This window comes from Phycodurus eques, chromosome 1 (assembly GCF_024500275.1).
Source record: "Phycodurus eques isolate BA_2022a chromosome 1, UOR_Pequ_1.1, whole genome shotgun sequence".
In the NCBI taxonomy this organism is placed as follows: domain Eukaryota; kingdom Metazoa; phylum Chordata; class Actinopteri; order Syngnathiformes; family Syngnathidae; genus Phycodurus; species Phycodurus eques.
In genome coordinates, this window is record NC_084525.1 from 10,248,994 (window position 1) to 10,268,338 (window position 19,345).

Here is a 19,345-nt window from a genome sequence, read left to right on the forward strand (position 1 = left end):
ACGTTATTTTTGGATGTCTATAAATCATGTAACATTGCTTCTGCACAACATTTGGTCCACTTGGCTTAAAAATCTGATATTCTCCTGGTTTATAATAACACGGAAAAGCTTTCTCAGCAGGTAACAAAATCTCTGCCAAAAATGTGCCTATGGATATTAACGAAAGACAATCTTGCAAGTGGTGTTGCTAATATTGGTGCCGTGAATATCAAATGTATGATGTGAAAATTGTCAAGAAAAGTGCCAATTTTCTCACCCCCTAAAGTCCATTATTGTGTAAAAATTCCCTCCCCATGGAATCACATCATTTCTACACCCACACATTCTGCAAAGCTTTCAAAGTGAGGGTGATGGGTGCGTTCTGCAGATCCCGCCCACGTTGCTTAGTGGCTGGCTGCCGCCCACCACCAGGCCCGTGGAGCCACCCACCTCCAACCATTGCCACGGCAACCCATCATCATCCTCCTCCTTTTCCTCATCCTCATCATCATCAGTGACTTAAGCTGGAGGAGGACAGGGAGGAGGACAGGAAGGGGAGGGGTGGCCGTGCAGAACAGGGCTGCCACTGAACAGCAGCGGGCGTGGGCGTTCATGAGCTGAGCGATTCTACAGAGAAAGTCTGTGAGTGTGTGTGTGTGTGTGTCTCTGTGTGTGTGTGTGTGTGTGTGAGAGAGAGAGAGTGTGTACATATGCGTGTGAGGAAAAAGATAGGAAGTATGTGAACAGAACCTGCGTCAGAGTGAGTCATCAACTAGTTTCACAATGTCTTGATGTGACGTGAATGCAAATAGCCGATGCTGGCATTCAACCACAGCCAACCGAGAATGATCACTTTCAATGGGCTAGAGGTGGAATTGTAACCTGGCTGGACTTCTGTAGCCCAGTCACATTCATGGTCCAACAGGGGTGTCAAACACATTGTAGTTTAGGGGCCACATACAGCCTAGTTGGACATCAAGTGGGCTGGACCAGTGTAATCACAGCGTAATATATATAACTAAAGCTTGGTGTTTTTCCATCCATCCATCCATCCATCCATCCATCCATTTTCGTCCACTTACCTGAGGTCGGGTTGCGGGGGCAGCAGCTTAGGGAGGGAAGCCCAGACTTCCCTCTCCCCACCCACTTCATCCAGTTCTTCTGGGGGGACCCCGAGGCATTAATAGGCCAGCCGAGAGATATAATCTCTCCAGCGTGTCCTGGATTTTCCCCGGGGGTCTCCTCCCAGTGCGACATGCCCGGAACAGGAGGCATCCCAATCAGATGCCCAAACTCCTTTCAATCCTCTCTGACCCCCTCCCGGATGAGCTAGCTTCTCACCCTATCTGTAAGGGAGAGCCCGGACTCTTTTGGTCACGACCCACAGCTCGTGACCATAGTTGAGGGTAGGAACGTAGATCGACCAGTAAATTGATAGCTTCACCTTTCGGCTTAGCTCCTTCACCACAACAGACCGATACAAAGTCTGTATCACTGCAGACGCTCCACCGATGCGCCTGTCGATCTCCCGTTCCATTTTCCCCTCACTCGTGAACAAGACCCCGAGATACTTGAACTTTTCCGCTTGGGCCAGGATCTCAACTGCGACCTGGAGAAGGCACTCCATCCTGAGGACCATGGTCTCAGATTTGGAGGCGCTGATTTTCATCCCAACTGCTTCACACTCGGCAGGAAACTGCTCCAGTGAAAGTTGGAGATCACGGCTTGATGAAGCTAACAGAACTAAATCATCTGCAAAAAGCAGAGATGAGACCACCAAACCGGACCCCCTCTACGCCTCAGCTGCGCCTAGAAATTCTGTCCATAAAAGTTATGAACAGAATCGGTGTCAAAGTGCAGCCTTAGTGTTTTTTCCTTTGTTGTAATGCAAAGCAATGGAAGTAAATTCGGAAATAATATTTTGTGAACCTTTAGCAAAACAATCAGAACAACCTGATTTCATAAGAAAAAAGTGTATTTTGCTTCAGTTGGTCATTTACGTGCGCTTTATAACTGATCAGTGATTTAAAAGCACAAAACTTGAAGTCACAAGTATTTGGAAGGGAAAAATATAGTGTTGCACTTGAAAATGAAATCAACTTACGCACATGATAGGAATCATTTTTACTCCATGCTTAATAATTCTCAAACCCTAAATATATTCCCTAAATTACAGAACCACACAACTGCAGGCTTGTTACAGTGTTTTTTACTTTCAAAATTCATCCTGCGGGCCGGATTTAACCACCTACCGTGCCGGTTTTTGCCCATGGGCCCTATTTTTGACATACCTGTTGTAGAATACAGTATCAATCCCCAGCCTGCTCAGCAAAGAAGGGAATCAGATGAAACCCATAAAAAGCCGCATGGGAGCTGAGGGAAGCAGTCACTGACAGAGAGCAGTCATCACAATGGGGTTCAAAAAATAAAGTTTAATGTTATGTGCTGTATAACAAATAAAATATATTAGTGTTAAAAAAAACACAAAAAAAACCAGGTGCATAACTAGTTGGTGGAGCCTAATATACCATTATGAGGAGACAGTGATGAGAGGCCAACAAGGCTTCAGGCTGGGGAGCTCCACTGAAAACATCACAATGTCATCGGGAGTCCTCACTAGTTTCTTGACATGAAACAATGACTTCCATGAAAAGTCTTTAAATACAAATACAGTGTGCCGCACGTTAAGACAACATTATCAGCTTCGGAGGACAGACATACAGTCACAAAACAATTCTTACATGTTAGTCACATATACTGTATATTGCATTGGTCTGCCACTGAGTGAACTACCTGCAGGGGGAGGAGTGTCGGACCAACTTGTCAGGACGCACAGAATATTGTAATGTTTCTACGGCTAGACAGCAACAGACATGAAATATGCATTAAGAGATACCTAATCAACATCATCATAGACGGTGTGTAAAGCCGGTTTTATACACCACACTTTCACACTTGAATTTTTTCCTTTGTGACACTGAAAGTTCTTTTTTATACACATGAACACTATTGACACAAACATATACAGCAAAGTTACACTTGACATGGCAGAACCCTGGTTGAGATTAGGTTAACACAATTTGCTATCACAGAACTATTTACACTCTGCAAGGACACGCACCTAAAGGTGAGCCCTGGTGCAATGTCACATCTTCAGTCCTGGAGTACTCTGTCTGCAGATGTGTGGTTCTGGATTCAACCAGCAGTGTGACATGAAGCAATGACTACTTAGCGAACCTGACTGTCACACAGGTCCCCTGCTGTTGCTCAGAAATACTTCTTCACAAATGATCTCCCATAAATATACACAAGACAAGCGAGATGAGAGCTGGAGTCATCCCAAAAATAAAGAAAAGGAACCTGATACTGGGACTTGACCCAAACTCAGTCTCCTGACAGTACCGACGACCCATTTGGTTCCAACACCAATGTTGATTTGGGAGAATGACGGAGGCAGAGTTCAGATTCAGGCCCAGCATAAATGTCGCCAACAGAAGCAACAAAAACAATTGTTCAGAGGTAAGAACACATACTTCTAGTAGAGAAAAGACCCGCTAAGCATGAAGGGGCATGTCTTCATGCTCTCTTGATGCTTTGGCACTGACACAAAGATGAAATCAAGGAAAATAAATGCTCTTCATGAGGCAACATTGGTTGTTAAGGCTCTACTGTGGCTGTGCTTGCTTAGTTTCTAGTGACGGCTGATAACTGCATACTACCATGAGTGAGACCAAATGGGAGGCACTATGTGGAGTCCTCAGGTTCTGACTTGATGGTCTTTTTTTCTGTGTTCCCGGCTGCCCGCAGTGACATCCCATTTTCTGAGAACATAAACATTTAGATTGACAGTGTCAGCGTACAAAAGCAAGAACATAAAAATGAACAGCAGTCAATCAAATCACCACACACTGACCTGTTGCGGGTGTTTTGGTCTCATCTGTGCTGCTGTTGTGGTTGTGGTGACGTTTCAGCTCATTGGCCAGTTGTTTGCCTAACGGGAGGTCCCCTTCTTGCATGGTTTGACTCACGACCCGTAGGTTTATGGGTCGCTCATCTGGAGAACAGACGGATGAGGAGCAATGAGGCTCAGCTCATTCTAGCAGCAATATTAAACCAGATGCTGCACATAGATACCATTTAACATCAATGACAACAATGTTGTTAAGGCAGGGAGGAGACAGAAAGAGACAAACAGAGACAGAAAACGGGAGTGAGAGAGAGAGAGAGAGAGAGAGAGAGAGAGAGAGAGACGCCCCCTCTGGGCAACTGGCTGGAGGTAAACATGCGTAGGCGGCTTAATTACAGGTGCATTGTGGGATTTGTGGGAAGAGTGATAGAAGAAGCTGTCAAAGTGGGTGATGTAGGAAGAGGAGATGAGCCCTGAAGAAAAAACTTGAATCCTCACGTTTTTTTTTTCACAGAAGAAGAATCAAATTCAGAGCAAGCAGTTTACATGCAAAAAAAAAAAAAAAAAAAAAAGCTTTTTTTTTAATGTTAGCCCTAGACCGGAAAGGTGTTGTGATCCAGTTTACCTTGATTCTCCTTGGTGGCGTCATTGGCGGCCCCATTGGTGTTCTGGGTGTTGGTGAGGTACTTCAAGGCAGCAGGGGGGATCCTCCAGTCCAGAGCCTGCAGTCGCTCCTGGACCGCGGCGTCCTGGAGGATTTCCATCTGTCTCGCCAGCAGACGCTCCAGCTGCATCTGAGGATACAAACACAACCCCTGTAACCCCAGACTAATTCTTTTTTTCTGATGGTGTCATTTTTGCAGTGGCTAAAATGAGCTAATTCGGCAAAAAAATTTTGCATTTGCTAATGATAACCACGGACAAAAGTATACCTTACGTGTGTGTTTTAAAGTCCCTGTAAAGTGAAATTAAATGTCTTCTAAAATTGACACAGCACAGACAGGAGTGCTGTTAACAACCCTGCTGAATTTGATAAAAATAAATCGCCAAGAATATAAAATGAGGCTTCTTAATCGTGACAAATCAAGCCGTTGTCTCCGCTCTCAGATGCTGTGGGTGCGTCCGCTGAATGCGCTGAGTCCTAGGAAAATGGATGCTTCTTGATCTAGCATTTTTCTTATGCCTACACATAACTACATTTTTGAGCCACGAAAATATATCCCCTTAAAGCCGACGGTGGGTGGAATGCTGTCTACCCTACTGGGTCATCGTTGGGCTTTTCCACACCATCACAACGAGGCTCTCTAAAGCAGCCACGCCAGCACGAAGCCCTTGTCCACACGGTGGCTCTCACATTAGATTCTCAAAGATCTATGTCAAGACCTCAAGATGTTTGACTTTCCCTCTCTCAATTTCTGTCCTTTTTATGTCGTGTCGTCATCTGTGGAGGTTGAAAAAAAGTAAAGAACCTATTCGATAAAGTGAATAGTCGAAAATACAGATAGGGAAAAAATAGGGAATAAAAGTAAAACACATAAAAAAACACTAAAGTTAAAGGTCTCATGCCATCCTCCCAATTTTTTTTCTTTGATGTCCTTTTATTGGGTTTACAAGATAATTTGTGTTAGAAATGCCCAGTTTGCCCTTTTTCAAGTTGGTCTTTTATGACTGGCAGTCGAGATGGCTGGATTTCTTATTAATATTCAATATGTAAATAAGCTTTGCTATGATTGGATCGCTGTTATTCCTAATTTAAAGACAGAAAATAGCTTTGCTCTGATTACTGCTTGCCGATATCACGGTGTCTTGTGGCTTATGACGGCCGATCCCGTTTGGATCCTTCGATGTGGTCTGACTATCAGCAGAATGAACCAAGCATTTGTTGGATTGTTGCTGAGAAATGTGTGCTGAAATGTGTGCTGAAAGGGGATGTGGGTGAAAAGGAAAAAGGAGGCAGATATTTTTAGGTTGAGCTCGTCCTCCATTCCCATTCACTTTTGAACTGGGACACATTTTGGCGACAATGACCGCCAGTTTCGTTATTTCACTCACAGTTACATAATAAATTACAAATACAGTAAAGTACAGTGGAACCTCGATTTAATGCACTAATAGGGGCGGGAGGTGGTCTTCCGTTACAGGCGATTGTCTGTTATATTTTTTGTGGCCAAATGCACCCATATTACTGTATAGCACATAATTCTTGTTTTATATTTTTTTCATAGCCTAAAACACTAAGTACAGTGCAAAGGTAATGAAAATAAATATAAAAAAGCTTGAAAATGTCTGAAAAATTTGACATTTTATCCAAACTTGACATACTGGTGTGCTTGTTGCAGTAGTAACTAGTGACAAGTCCAGGTGGGTCGCTTTCATGAGCCGCAAGGAATTAGTGTGCTTCCAATTTCCAAATCTGTTAATTAGATGCCATAGATGAACTGCTTGACACACAAAAAAAACCTGTTACTGTACCAAAAATAGCATTTTCCATACTGCAGCACGGCTCCAGAGACATCTCTTAAAGAAAAAAAAACGCCACCATAACGCGTCTCTACACACAGCTCTATGCAAAGATAGATAAAACTCCTGCCATCATGGCCGCCACGTCAATGCATTGTTGAATTTCGCTACATTCAACATGGCCACCACGTAGGCACGGCCATGTCTGTTGGTCGGATGTAGTCATATTGTATATCTGTGACCCGGAAATACAGTATGTGTGTCCCAGTCACTGCATATATTGTGGAACGACACCAGTAAACAACACTGGACAATTCTGGAACTAACATTCAATGTCGGTTTTAGTGACAACTGGAAATGACACACACATTGGACACATACACTGTCCAGAGGGTTCATTACTTCCGATATCTGTTAAATCGGAGTCCGTTAAATCGAGGTTCCACTGTATTGTTGTAAAACACAACCGTGTTGCTGTTCAGCTGAACTGAGGGGGTGGGTATCAACCACGAAGTGGCAGGTACTTGAATATTAATTGACGAAACTACGTCACAATAACAGCAATTCTAAATCCAACCGTTTTGCAAGGCTTATGCCGTTTATTGCCTTATGCATTCAATCGACAAACCGCATAGATATCAAGCTACAGAATGTTATGCATAAAACAGTAGAAAAAAAAATAATTTTGAGGGCAGATACCTGAAAAATCAACTTAAGTACAGTAACGAAGTATTTGCATTTCGTTACTTGGCACCACTGCCCATCAGTGAGCGTCAAGTGAAATGGCGCATGTCACTGTCGCTTTTAATTGGAACGTCAAAGTGTCATGTCCTCCACTGAGAATGAGCCATGAAATCTCTTCCCTCACTGAATAACGTTTTGGAAAATCGCATTAGCTCAGACGTGCACGCTACACACTAACACAGGAAGTCGCACGCACAAAGAGACGTGTTTCCACATTACAATGAATGGACCACGCGCTGTGATGAGGAACATGTTCATCAATAACCAACATCAGTTGCCACAAACACCCACTGACATCAATGTCAATGAGGCCACAGCTGGAACATCACTAATCGCATCGCATCTGAAACCAAATCAGACTTTGGGGGGGGTGGTCATGACCTTCGTGTTTATACCTGCAGATTCCGTCCGATGCTCTCGTCTCCTTTGGACTTGGCGCAGGCCAGCTGCTCCCTCAACATTTCCTGCCTCATGTGGATGGCCTGCAGCGCCTCCTGAATGTCGAAGAAGTTCTCCTGAAGAAGCAAAACAGAGATTAAGTCACTAAGAAGGTGCGGCTCTTCTCGTCATAATCTTTCAAGACTTTGTACCTGATTTACTAAAGGTTTGCACATGCAAAAAATAGGCGCACACAAACAGATGTGGAACCTGCAATCTCGGGTCTGAATGACTACAGGCCTGTCGCTTTGACATCTGTGGTTATGAAGTCCTTTGAACGTCTCGTGCTGGACCACCTCAAGAGTGTCACAGGTCCCCTGCTGGAACCCCTGCAGTTTGCCTACCAAGCGAACAGGTCTGCGGATGATGCAGTCAACATGGGACTGCACTTCATCCTAGAACACCTCTACAGTGCAGGGACCTACGCGAGGATCCTGTTCGTGGACTTCAGCTCAGCGTTCAACACCATCATCCCTGAACTCCTTTCATCCAAGCTTCTCCAGCTCAGCGTCTCACCTGCCATCTGCCAGTGGATTTACAGCTTTCTGACGGGCACGACACACCAAGTCGGGCTGGGGGAGGCCACCTCATCCACACGCAGCATCAGCACTGGGGCGCCCCAAGGTTGTGTCCTCTCTCCGCTGCTCTTCTCTCTCTACACGAACGACTGCACCTCAGCGAACCCGACTGTCAAACTCCTGAAGTTTGCAGATGACACCACTGTCATCGGCCTCATCGAGGACGGTGACGAGTCTGCATATCGACAGGAAGTGGAGCGGCTGGAGCTGTGGTGCGGCCGACACAACCTGGAGCTGTACACGCTCAAGACTGTAGAGATGATCGTGGACTTCAGGAGGCATCCTTTGCCACAGCTGCCCCTCACGTTGTCCAGCTGTCTTGTGTCAACCGTCGAGACCTTCAAGTTCCTGGGAATTACAGTCTCTCAGGACCTGAAGTGGGCGACCAACATCAACTCCGTCCTCAAAAAGGCCCAGCAGAGGATGTACTTCCTGCGGCTTTTGAGAAAGCACGGCCTGCCACCGGAGCTGCTGAGACAGTTCTACACAGCGGTCATCGAATCAGTCCTGTGTTCTTCCATCACAGTCTGGTTTGGCGCTGCTACAAAAAATGACAAACTCCGATTGCAACGGACAATCAAAACTGCTGAAAGGATTATCGGTACACCCCTACCCACCATTGAGGACTTGCACGCTGCCAGAACTAAGACAAGGGCATGCAAAATCCTCTCGAACCCTCCGCATCCCGGTCACCAGCTCTTCCAGCTCCTTCCCTCAGGTAGGCGCTACCGATCAATGCAAACTAGAACTAGTAGACATTCCAACAGCTTCTTCCCTCTTGCGATCAACTTCTTAAACACCTGACCTACAATTCCATTACAACATGCTGGCAATTTTTTGACTTGAGTTCGTTGTCACATTTCTGTGGGGCCAATTATGTATGACTCGTGCACTCACTGTAGTTGTCTTGCCATGCTGCACTATTTGCATATACTGGCCACTCATACCAGAGTAGCATCTGCTCCATTTGCACACTGATTGAGGAGTATCTGTAACATTTGCACAACCAACATTGTCCCAGATTATCGCACTACTCGTCACTTTAAACCGCATACACTCCTTGAAGTCTCAGCGCCCTTTGCACATTGGTCATTGCACCGGATTATTGCAATATTAGTCATTCGAACTGCTCTAAGTGCTCGAGGACTCTGCATCTTTTTGCACAATTGTCAAAAAAAAAAAAAAAGTACCGGCATTACCAGATAACTAGCAACCCTTTACTGCTCAGTGACTGTTTTCTTTTTTTGTCAATGTCTTTCTGTCTCCAAAGTGTTCTGTAAATTGACTGTCTGTTGTCGTACTAGAGCGGCTCCAACTACCGGAGACAAATTCCTTGTGTGTTTTTTGGACATACTTGGCAAATAAAGATGATTCTGATTCTGATCTATTAAACAAGCACACCCAGGATTGCATCTGTCAAACAGGCAAAACTGCTACGCAATTAATTTTGCACATTCTGGGAGGAGTAGATGCAATTAGATTAAGTCAGCATGTGCAACGTGATTTGTCAAACCTGAGACAAATTACGATGGTTGATTTTGCGTCTTAAAATAGCGTGTTTGAAAGGCAGATGCAAACCGGCATTGCTGCGCGTAACCACGACTGCGGTTTCTGTGGTGAGGAAGAGGATAGGGAAAATGGGAGGCAATGGGAAGGACAGATCTTTTTCGCTCCTGTTAACATTTTTGAAATGCCAGAAACAAAAATTACCATGACGTATGTTCTATTCAGCAATGAATTTTTGGAGCATGTGGATGAGCTAAGAGTTCTTCACCAGTCAGAAGAAGGACTCACACTATATCATCTACGACAAAACTCAGCATTAACTCTGCACTTCCTGGCATCTGCATGGGTCATATCAGCGCATTGCGCCAATTATCAGCGGACTGCGCCAATTGGTGCTAGCCTCCCCCAGAGCAGTTTTTCAGATGTGCTGTCCGAAGATTCAAATGCAATCTTACGCAGAATGGGCATTTACTGTACATCCAATTTCAAAGCACTCGGGGCGTGTAAAAGCAAACAAAACACGTTTTTTTTTATGTGGGTTGCTGGCTTCCCAAAAATTGAGTGATAGATTTCTATTCTGTAACTAAGTAATATGATTGTTTACCTTTTTCTCTTACACTTCCAATTTCAAAATGTTGTGCTTGTGGTGCTCCCAAAGATCTCTATTATTTTTTTATTTTACATTACTCTTTTTCATTACTGGGAAACAAACAGAAGAATTCACCTCAGTTTTAATCCTTTTGGGAGACGGCTCGTCTCGGTCCCCACAGCGAGACCTGAGGACAAACAGCAAACTTTTCACATCACAGGTGTTGTTGTGATGCCAGAACTTGACGATGTAGGGCAGTGACGCTTACTTGCTGGTGCGGTAGGTGTATTTGTATGTGACTTCTCTGGAGATCTGCCGGGCGAGTCCAAACAGCTCGTCTCTGCGGGTTAGCAGGGCCGTGTCCCTCATGCAGAGTCGCGCCGCTGCCTCGTTTACTGTCAGCTGCACCATCAAAAAGACAATCATGAGCCCAAAATTGATTACTTCATGTGTTTCTACGCTTGAGGAATACTGTCCCACCTCATGGAGTGTCAGATGCTTTCCGTCCCTCCTTTTGGAGTCGAAGCGTCCGTAAATAGCACTGTACTTGCGAATCTCCTCCTCCCGCCGCGGGTCATCGTCACTCAGCTCAAAGATGTGTCCGATCATCTTTGCCAGTTTCTTGTTGCTCTTGAGCTGCTCTTTGACCTCGGTGAGGTCTGCTTTTGTGAGCCCCGGCGTCATCCTGTCCACACACTCTAGGACCGACTGCACAGCAGCCGCATCCAGGGCCTCCATCACGTCTCTGGGAGAGGATGGGGAGCCCAGGTCAGACGGCGACAGGCTGTGCTCGCTATCATTGCTGTGTCCCGACCAGAACCGTGTTTCGGCATTGCCCGGAAGGGGCGAGCCTACAGATACTTTGTCCCGAGTCAGATCCAGCTTTCCCGTGTCAGAGCAGGTGGCGACTGCCTTGGGCAGCTTGACACTGGATGTGTTGGCTCGGTCCTGGGCACCCAGCAGTGTGGGTGAGCCTTCAGGAAGCTTGTAGACAGGAATGCTGCAGACCGGCAGCGAGGTGAGTGGCTGGTTGAAGATGGCCGGGTTGGTGACCCAGTCGCGCAGCGCCTTCTGCAGGCGGCGTACGTGAAGCGGCTTGCTTGCCATACCGACAAGTGCCATGATCTCAAGGAACTCCTCCTCACCGGCCTCGCACAGCTGCTGCACGTCATCGCCACCCTGCTGGATGAAAGCTTCGTAGTAGTAGAGCAGGTTGGCTCGCTGTAGGATCCGGTAGAGCTGCAGCTCACCCAGCGTCCTCGGCAACACCGCCGCCATGTCTGGAGAGATGAGAGGAAACGGCGTTAATACAAACAGGGGTTATGTGCGACCAACTTCCGCATTCAGCAAAACAGGACAAAGCACTTCCTCACGTAACTGGCAGAGCCCTACAGCAGGAAACTGGGACAAAGCACCTGTAGGAATATTCATCCATCCATTTTCTGAGCCGCTTATCCTCACTAGGGTCGCGGGCGTGCTGGAGCCTATCCCAGCTGTCATCGGGCAGGAGGCGGGGTACACCCTGAACTGGTTGCCAGCCAATCGCAGGGCACATACAATCAGACAACCATTCGCACTCACAGTCACAGTCACACCTACGGGCAATTTAGAGTCTCCAATTTATGCATGTTTTTGGGATGTGGGAGGAAACAGGAGTGCCCGGAGAAAACCCACACAGGCACGGGGAGAACATGCAAACTCCACACAGTCGGGGCCGGGGATTGAACCCGGGTCCTCAGAACTGTGAGGCTGACGCTCTAACCAGTCGGCCAGCGTGCCTATAAATAAACAATATACATGTATTTAACATTTGTGCGAAGATGCCAGCAAAAAAGAAATGAATATTCTAGCAAATTCGGGTTCAAACCAACATGTCATCAGCCAGTAGCAATCGTAGTTTGGCTGCGCACACAGGAAGTCCACTCATCTGTTTTCCTGGTTTTGTCTAATGACGTTCAGCATTGAGTGGATTTAAATAATTGTTGCCTGTTTCTTTACATCAGGTTTGTCCAAACATTTTCTTAGGGACACATGCAGAAAAATCGAAGTGACACTTTCCTCACTTTGTAATTTCACATGCTAAAACCAATCCATTAGTTTAGTTAAAATATACTCAGCAATTATACATAGTTTTAGATATATTTAACATTTAATTTTTTTCAAAAGATAAAAAAATTGAAGGATTTTTCCAAATATTTTGGGTGGCCAGCAGCCCTGTGGGATCACTTAGAATAGATCCACCCCAGAATTGAGCAGCAGCAACATTCCATCTCCACATTCAGAACCAAAACAAGAGCCTACCCTAGCTGACTTTGGGTGAGAGGTCGGGTACGCCCTGAACTGGTCGCCAGCCAATCGCGGGCCACATATAAACAAACAACCATTCACACTCACATTCACACCTATTGACAATTTAGATTCTTCATTTAAACTACTGTGCATGTTTTTGGAATGTGGGAGGAAACCGGAGTACTCGGAGAAAACCCACGCAGACACGGGGAGAACATGCAAACTCCACACAGGAAGCCTGGAAGACCTCAGAATTGTGAGGCGGATGAGAAATGCTCATAGTTATATACACATTTTCAAGTTTTTTTTAAGCTTGTTGGTGAATATTATTTGAGCTTTTATACAGAAATGTTTATTTTTTTAAGTATTAAAGGGCACATGCTGGTGTATACAATTTTAAAAATATATATATTATTGGTGAAATTAAGTTACTTTACAAAATGTGGGTCCTGTATTACTATTTTTGTTTGCTACATTATGTGCACAACAAGCATATTCACTTGTGCCCTGGACATTAGCAATGTTAATAAATGTTACTAAACATGAGTAGCTGTGGGGCACTTTCAGTGTGTAAAAGTAGCTCACAGAAAATAAAAAGGTTGGCGAACCCTTGATATAAAAAAAAGTATTACAATGACAAACGACACAGGCCATGTCAAGTTTTCCTTGTAGCACATGCCAGAGACATGCAAAGAGGTGACACTACACCCTATATTGACCTTGTTCACCCTTACATTGAGCAATAGTCCAATCCTGAGGAAACCTTGTTTGTCATTTCAGCAGAGGAGAGATTGGCAATAGGCACAGTTGCTGGGAGGACCACATGCCTCTCTCCACCCCTGCAGGATGTGTAGGTGGTGGGCTCGCCTCGCCTAGAATAGCCCCGAGCAGGGGCCCCGGGTGGGAAACACACAAAAGCTGTCTGAACCAAGACAGTAGCATGAGGTTGTGAAGCGGTACTAAAAGACCAGACCCAGCTGCTGCAAAGAGGTATCATCCATGATACTAGGTGGAGTTTCCCCCCCCAGTGCGACACTTTGCTATCTTGTCGCGTCAAACAGCAGAATACAATGGAACCTTGAGATACGAGTATCCCGACTTCCGGGTTTATTGAGATACGAGCCATCGTTTGGCAGATTTTTTTTTTTGCTTTGACTTGATAGCAAACATTTGAGTTATGAGCGTTGTGTGTTGGGAGTGAACTCAACTCACTTCACATCAAGCAGTAGTAGTCAGAGCAATTCTTTAAAAAAGAGCCTTCAAGCTGTTTATTGCCACTCCAACTTGAAGTTTACTGTAAAACTAAACAAAAACCAAAAGAATTACACATTGTGTATTTACAACGACATTCATTTTCTTCAGATAATCCATTTAGATGAATGCTAACAAACATTGCAAAACACCACAGATGGGTGAACGAATAACATTGGTATTTACGTCGGTATTTACATCGGTATTTACAACCCTTTAAGCAAACGGTGGAGCAACAGAAAATATAACAATACTCACATGCATATATTCTTTATCCTCTACACTGAACAAGTAATATCTAAAGGCACCACGGTATCTACATGTTGATCTTAGAATTAATGTTGCAGAGGTGTTTGCGGCCATAACTGCTCTATGTGTGGATGTGAGTACCCCTGGGTTTAAGATGGAAGGGGATGCATATAGTGCTCATCAGGCTATGGGGCAAATCCATGCCTTTATTTTTGTGGCTGTCTTTGTCTGTTTTAGGTTGCTTCACATACAGTATGTTGTATCGCGTCCTTTCTGGGTGAGGTTTTAGCTTTGAATAGAGTAATAAAAGTGCTCTGTTTTTATTTGGTTGTTTTTCAGCTTTAGAGACAACAGTGATGGGTCACCACAGTCACAAGCACAGTAATAAAACTTGTATGCTGCAAGACCAAATATGCATATTCTTTTCATCTTGGGTTTTAGCAGTATTGGTATGAACACCTTCAAAGAAGAAAATCTACATGTTGTCATGAGATCATCAGCGTCTTACAAATATACATGACCTGTGATAGGCCATCACTACATGTTTGAACTGTTGTACCAGTGTTTGTGTCTACTCCTGATTCACAAATTTCAGCTTTTATTTTCAGTGCTTGCACATGCAGAGACACCTTGAATCAACTGATTCACAAGAAATTCCCAGCAACTTCATCACCATGGCGACTGCTAACACTGGTGTTTTTTGTCCTTTTTTTTTTTTTTTTTTTTTAAGCTTCTACAAACATTTGTTAAATCATTTGTTATTACTATAATACAACAAGCTGCATAGCAAGTAGACTTTGTGGAGGACTTTGCTTTCCAAATTTCAAACTGACTACAAGTGAGTAAATTGAGACAAGATCATGGTTTCAGTATAGATTCTTTTGGAGACATTGTTGTTTGGTGCTGTGTGTTGAGATTTGTCTAACGCAGGCTCAATAGATAGATGATGAGGAAAGGCTGCATTAATTAATTAAACGTCTGACATCCACATAAATGTCCGCCATGAGTTTCGGTGTGATTGTCGATTCAATTTGACGTTGCACCCTTATGCGCAACAGCAATGTATGTTTGTGACGTCCCGTTTTGCACAATATGCAGTGCACAATACAGTAGTCCAGCACGCGATCCCGTGCACTGGAGTTGCGCCTACCTGGTGTGTTTTGGGCCCCTTTGGTGCGTTCGTGTGGCGCTCCACTCTCCTTCTCCCTCACTCGTCCTCAGCACGCAGGCCAGCTCGCAAACAAAACGGCCCCTGCAGCGTCGACTTGCGCGGAAAAGCCACGGACGCCAATGTAAAGAATCTATAGATAATTTCCAGTTGGAAATAAAAGAAAGAAATCAGAAAGCGATTTATTTGTTGGTTCAAGAGGAGCGAAGCTCGGTTATCTGAGCCTCCTCTGTAAACTTTATTATTATTATTATTATTGTCGTTAAGATAAGCAAAGAGGAAAAATCAGAAAAAAAGACTTCTGTGCGTCCTTTTTTTCTCGGAGTGTGTGTTGCGCGTTTAAGTGTTTGAGTCCTCTCGGGTCTCTCCACTCCCCAGCACAGTCTGAGCACACAACGCAAATGGCACCCACTGAAACACGAGCACTTCCGCCTGTTTAAGAAAATAAAAGTCGGGATATTATAAATAGTGCTTGTTTAACTTTAAGAAAAAACTATCAGAACTCGTAGCTGACGTTCACATTGAAAAGCAATGATCTACAAATTCTTTCTATATTGCTTTACAAAATATATACTGTACATATTCCCATGCTCTCACAAGTAAGTAAGCTTTTTAGAAGTTTCATGTTTTATGTTGAATCTTTTTTTATGTACTGCACTCATAATAAGTGAGTTGAATGTTTTCAACCTTTTCTGGGCCATCACATCAACTCATAAAACTAGTTGTAAACCTAATACACATACAGTACTACCTGTTGCAATCAGGAGTGTCGCAAGGTTTAGACTTTCGGGATGGCTTAGCACACCCTAAAAAATATTTGGCGGGGGCGTAGGTGCCGGTGGAAAATAATTGTGGCCCATTGTGTGTGTGTGTGTGTGTGTGTGTTTGGAGGGGCTTGAGTATTAGGCCTAGTGGCGACACTGGTTGTAATATCAACTCAATGACACTGCACTTAAACCCCAACTCATACTGTTTTTATTCTGATGTCTCTTATAGTCTCTTTCACTTCTTTTTTTAACCTTATTTTATTTAGCTTGTCTATTCTTGTGAAGGGAAGCATGCAAGTAAGATTTTCGTTGCATCGTTTAAAAAAAACGCCTTTTTTTTTGGACCGCGCACATGGCATTAACCGTCTTGAATCTTGAATCTTAAAACTAAGGCACATTATGTAACATTAGATCTAAATCTCACGGCACACCACCCAACAAACAGTCACAAAAAGTAGAGTATATATTCTAAAATAAAAATGATCTTGTCTCAATTTACCCCTCGATGTACTTACTCGGTGTGAAATGTGCGCTTTTTTTTTTTAGTTAAACTCAAAGCTGTTGTTCTGTTGTGTATGACTAGCCACAGGTGGGTAGACAGGTTCATTGGACCCCTTGCCATCTAGTGGAGGGAGGAGCATTGAGTTGTTATGCATGTCAGTATATGGTATAGATAGATTGTTGTGGATAAAAAAAATATTTTTGGACCAATTAAGCGTGTTATATCAAGAAGAAGAAGAACAACAACAACAACAAAAAGGATACTATATCTGATTTAGAGCCGCAACCACCTCAGTGGACCCAAGCTGTTACCAAATGTAGAATCGTGTATTATTATAACATCAATATCAAACATAAACAACAGATATGTGTTTATGTATATCCAGTATATTACATTTTTATTATTTAATACTATCAGAGCTGAACATTTCAAGCTGTTTATCTAAGTCAATGGTTTTCAAATTTGAGTTCCATATTGATGGGGATCTGCAACATAATTTGCTATAAATTATCATTTGCTATGTAAAAAAATTGCATACGGTGATCAATAGGACAAACATGTTAAAACAATTACTCTTCGTTACCTTAGCGTTGGGCTAACTAAAAGATCTGATACAATTGTATGTATCTTGACATATGTTTTCTTTTATTTTTAAACAATAGGCATATGATTACAAACCCTATTTTTTGACAATGAAGGATGTATTTTTTTCAAGACTATATGTGGCCCTTTTTCCCCAGAGAAAAATTATGTATTTTCCAGGATTAAATGGGTAATATTATGAAAATAAAGTTGCATTTTTGAAATTGTTGTTAAAATATTACTTTTTTTCTTACTGTCGTTTTACGCTGACTTTATTTAAAAAAAAAAAAAAAATTGTATTTTTTTCTCCCAAAATATGGATTTGTTATCGTAACATTTAAACTGTTTCTTAAAAAAATACTGTAAGGAACTTTTTAATTCCTATGGCTTTTATGGGTACACATGGTAGTTACGTTACAGTTTTTCTCACTCACTTTGGTAAAAACTGTATCTTGAATCAAAACACCATGGATTTCCTGCAAAAGTCAGTCTCTTGCTCAAAATCCTTTCTTCACCTCTCAAAGCTAAATATTTGCTTCAATGAACATGTCAGTGCCACCAGAATGACAAGTCTGGGTGTCACTGTGTACAGATAAAACAGTCAAATTGCTTAGTCATCCATCCATCCATCCATTTTCTGAGCCACTTCTCCTCACTAGGGTCGCGGGCGTGCTGGAGCCTATCCCAGCTCGTCATCAGGGCAGGAGGCGGGGTACACCCTGAACTGGTTGCCAGCCAATTGCAGGGCACATACAAACAAACAACCATGCGCACTCACATTCACACCTACGGGCAATTTAGAGTCTTTGCTTAGTCATGTCAATGTAAAAATGTACTCTGGATGTATGTTCGGATGAATATTGCGGCTACAGCCTTGACGACAATTATTCCAAATTGTAAATTATACCTGTGTATGAAGGGGATTGCCAAGCGATTGGGCAAGATTCACAATTATACCTTTACTGTTTGAACTGTGGCGCGGCATGGTGACCAACTGGTTAGCACATCTGCCTCACAGTTCAGAGAACTCAGGATCAAATCCGGCCTTACCTGTGTGTCGTTTGCATGTTCTCCCCATGCCTGTGTGGGTTTTCTATTTTCTCCGGTTACTCCGGTTTCCTCCCACATCCCAAAAACATGCATAGTAGGTTAATTGAAAAAACTCTAAATAGCCCGTAGGTGTGAATGTGAGTGCGAATAGTTGTCTGTTTCTGTATGATACCAGTTTCAGGGTGTACCCCGCCTCTCGCCCTGAGTCAGTTGGGATAGGCTCCAACACGCCCGCGACTGTAGTGAGGATGAGCGATACTGAAAATGGATCGATGGATGTTTGTACTGGAATTTGTTGACAAACCTCAGCTCATTGTGATACAGAAAGTAAAAGACAGCACAAAAAAAAAAAAAACAGAACAAAAGAGTGGAAAAAAACACCTCAAGCCATGATTAAGAAGGTGGTCTACAAGATGGACTCTAACAGTATTTCATCAGGAACATGCATTTGTCCTCAGCCTTTTCTGCTTCTACTACTGTTTTACCTCCCTCGCCACACAGCATAACTGCTCTTTCTCTTGTTCTTTTCTTTTGCTGTTGACCTCATTACATTTCTTGTTCTTCCATTGTCAGACATTGCAACATTGTGTTCTGCTCCAATGACAGTACTTGCCAGTTAATAGTTCATCAGCTGCACCTTTGAGCTATTTCAGAAAACTGGTTGATCAATGGTTGAGCTAATGCTTCACACATTTCCCTTTGTTAGAGATGCAAAGTCGAATGAAAATGTATGTAAATACAGTAGGCTTGACATACAGTATTATGACAAATTGTTCAACCATTTTCCATGTAAAGACTTATGCAATTAACTAGTGCTTCAACGTTGATGGGGGTGAGGCTATTCAACAGAGAACAGGACAATATATTTTGATCAACATGACGTATGCAATTGATAATGTAGGAAACAATAAAGAATTGTATCTAATCATTTGCAACTTGTTCAAAGAAATGAGAAACTGCTTTTCTAGATGTGCACGATTGACACAAAGGTGTGAAGATTGAACAAGTCGTTTTGAGAATTTCAATTGTGATCTGAGAAATGTACCAAAGTGAGTGAGAAAAACTGTAAATCGGCGTTAGGAATATAAGGGAGTCCTTGGAAAAACGTCTGATCTATGTTACTGAATTCTGCCTTATGGAAACAAAGCAACCTCAGTAAGTAAGCCAAGGCTTTTATTTTTTTCTTCGTACTTCCTCTTTAGTTTTTCAACACACCCTCAGCTTTACTTGTGGGATATTCCGCTGCCTCTCTCTCCACGTCTTCACGTCTTCTGTGTGCCTCGCGC

At 43.4% G+C, this 19,345-nt stretch overlaps 1 protein-coding gene across 3 annotated transcripts; it reads right to left on the reverse strand.

The window, feature by feature from the left end:
• Positions 1-2,398: 2,398 nt before the first annotated feature.
• LOC133402601 (NGFI-A-binding protein 1-like) lies at positions 2,399-15,542 on the reverse strand. 3 transcript variants are annotated; one of them, XM_061676533.1, is made up of 9 exons: positions 15,141-15,542; positions 11,452-11,481; positions 10,682-11,383; positions 10,470-10,603; positions 10,337-10,388; positions 7,486-7,605; positions 4,512-4,680; positions 3,893-4,033; positions 2,399-3,800 (listed from the first exon to the last, which is right to left on the reverse strand). In XM_061676533.1, the coding sequence occupies exons 3-9, from the start codon at positions 11,321-11,323 to the stop codon at positions 3,724-3,726; spliced, it is 1,335 nt and encodes a 444-aa protein (XP_061532517.1). In that variant the 5' UTR covers positions 11,324-11,383; positions 11,452-11,481; positions 15,141-15,542; the 3' UTR covers positions 2,399-3,723. The 3 variants fall into 3 exon arrangements, with proteins under 3 accessions (XP_061532517.1, XP_061532509.1, XP_061532500.1); XM_061676525.1 differs by adding an exon at positions 13,225-13,362 and having other exon boundaries at positions 10,682-11,481; XM_061676516.1 differs by having other exon boundaries at positions 10,682-11,481.
• Positions 15,543-19,345: the final 3,803 nt, after the last annotated feature.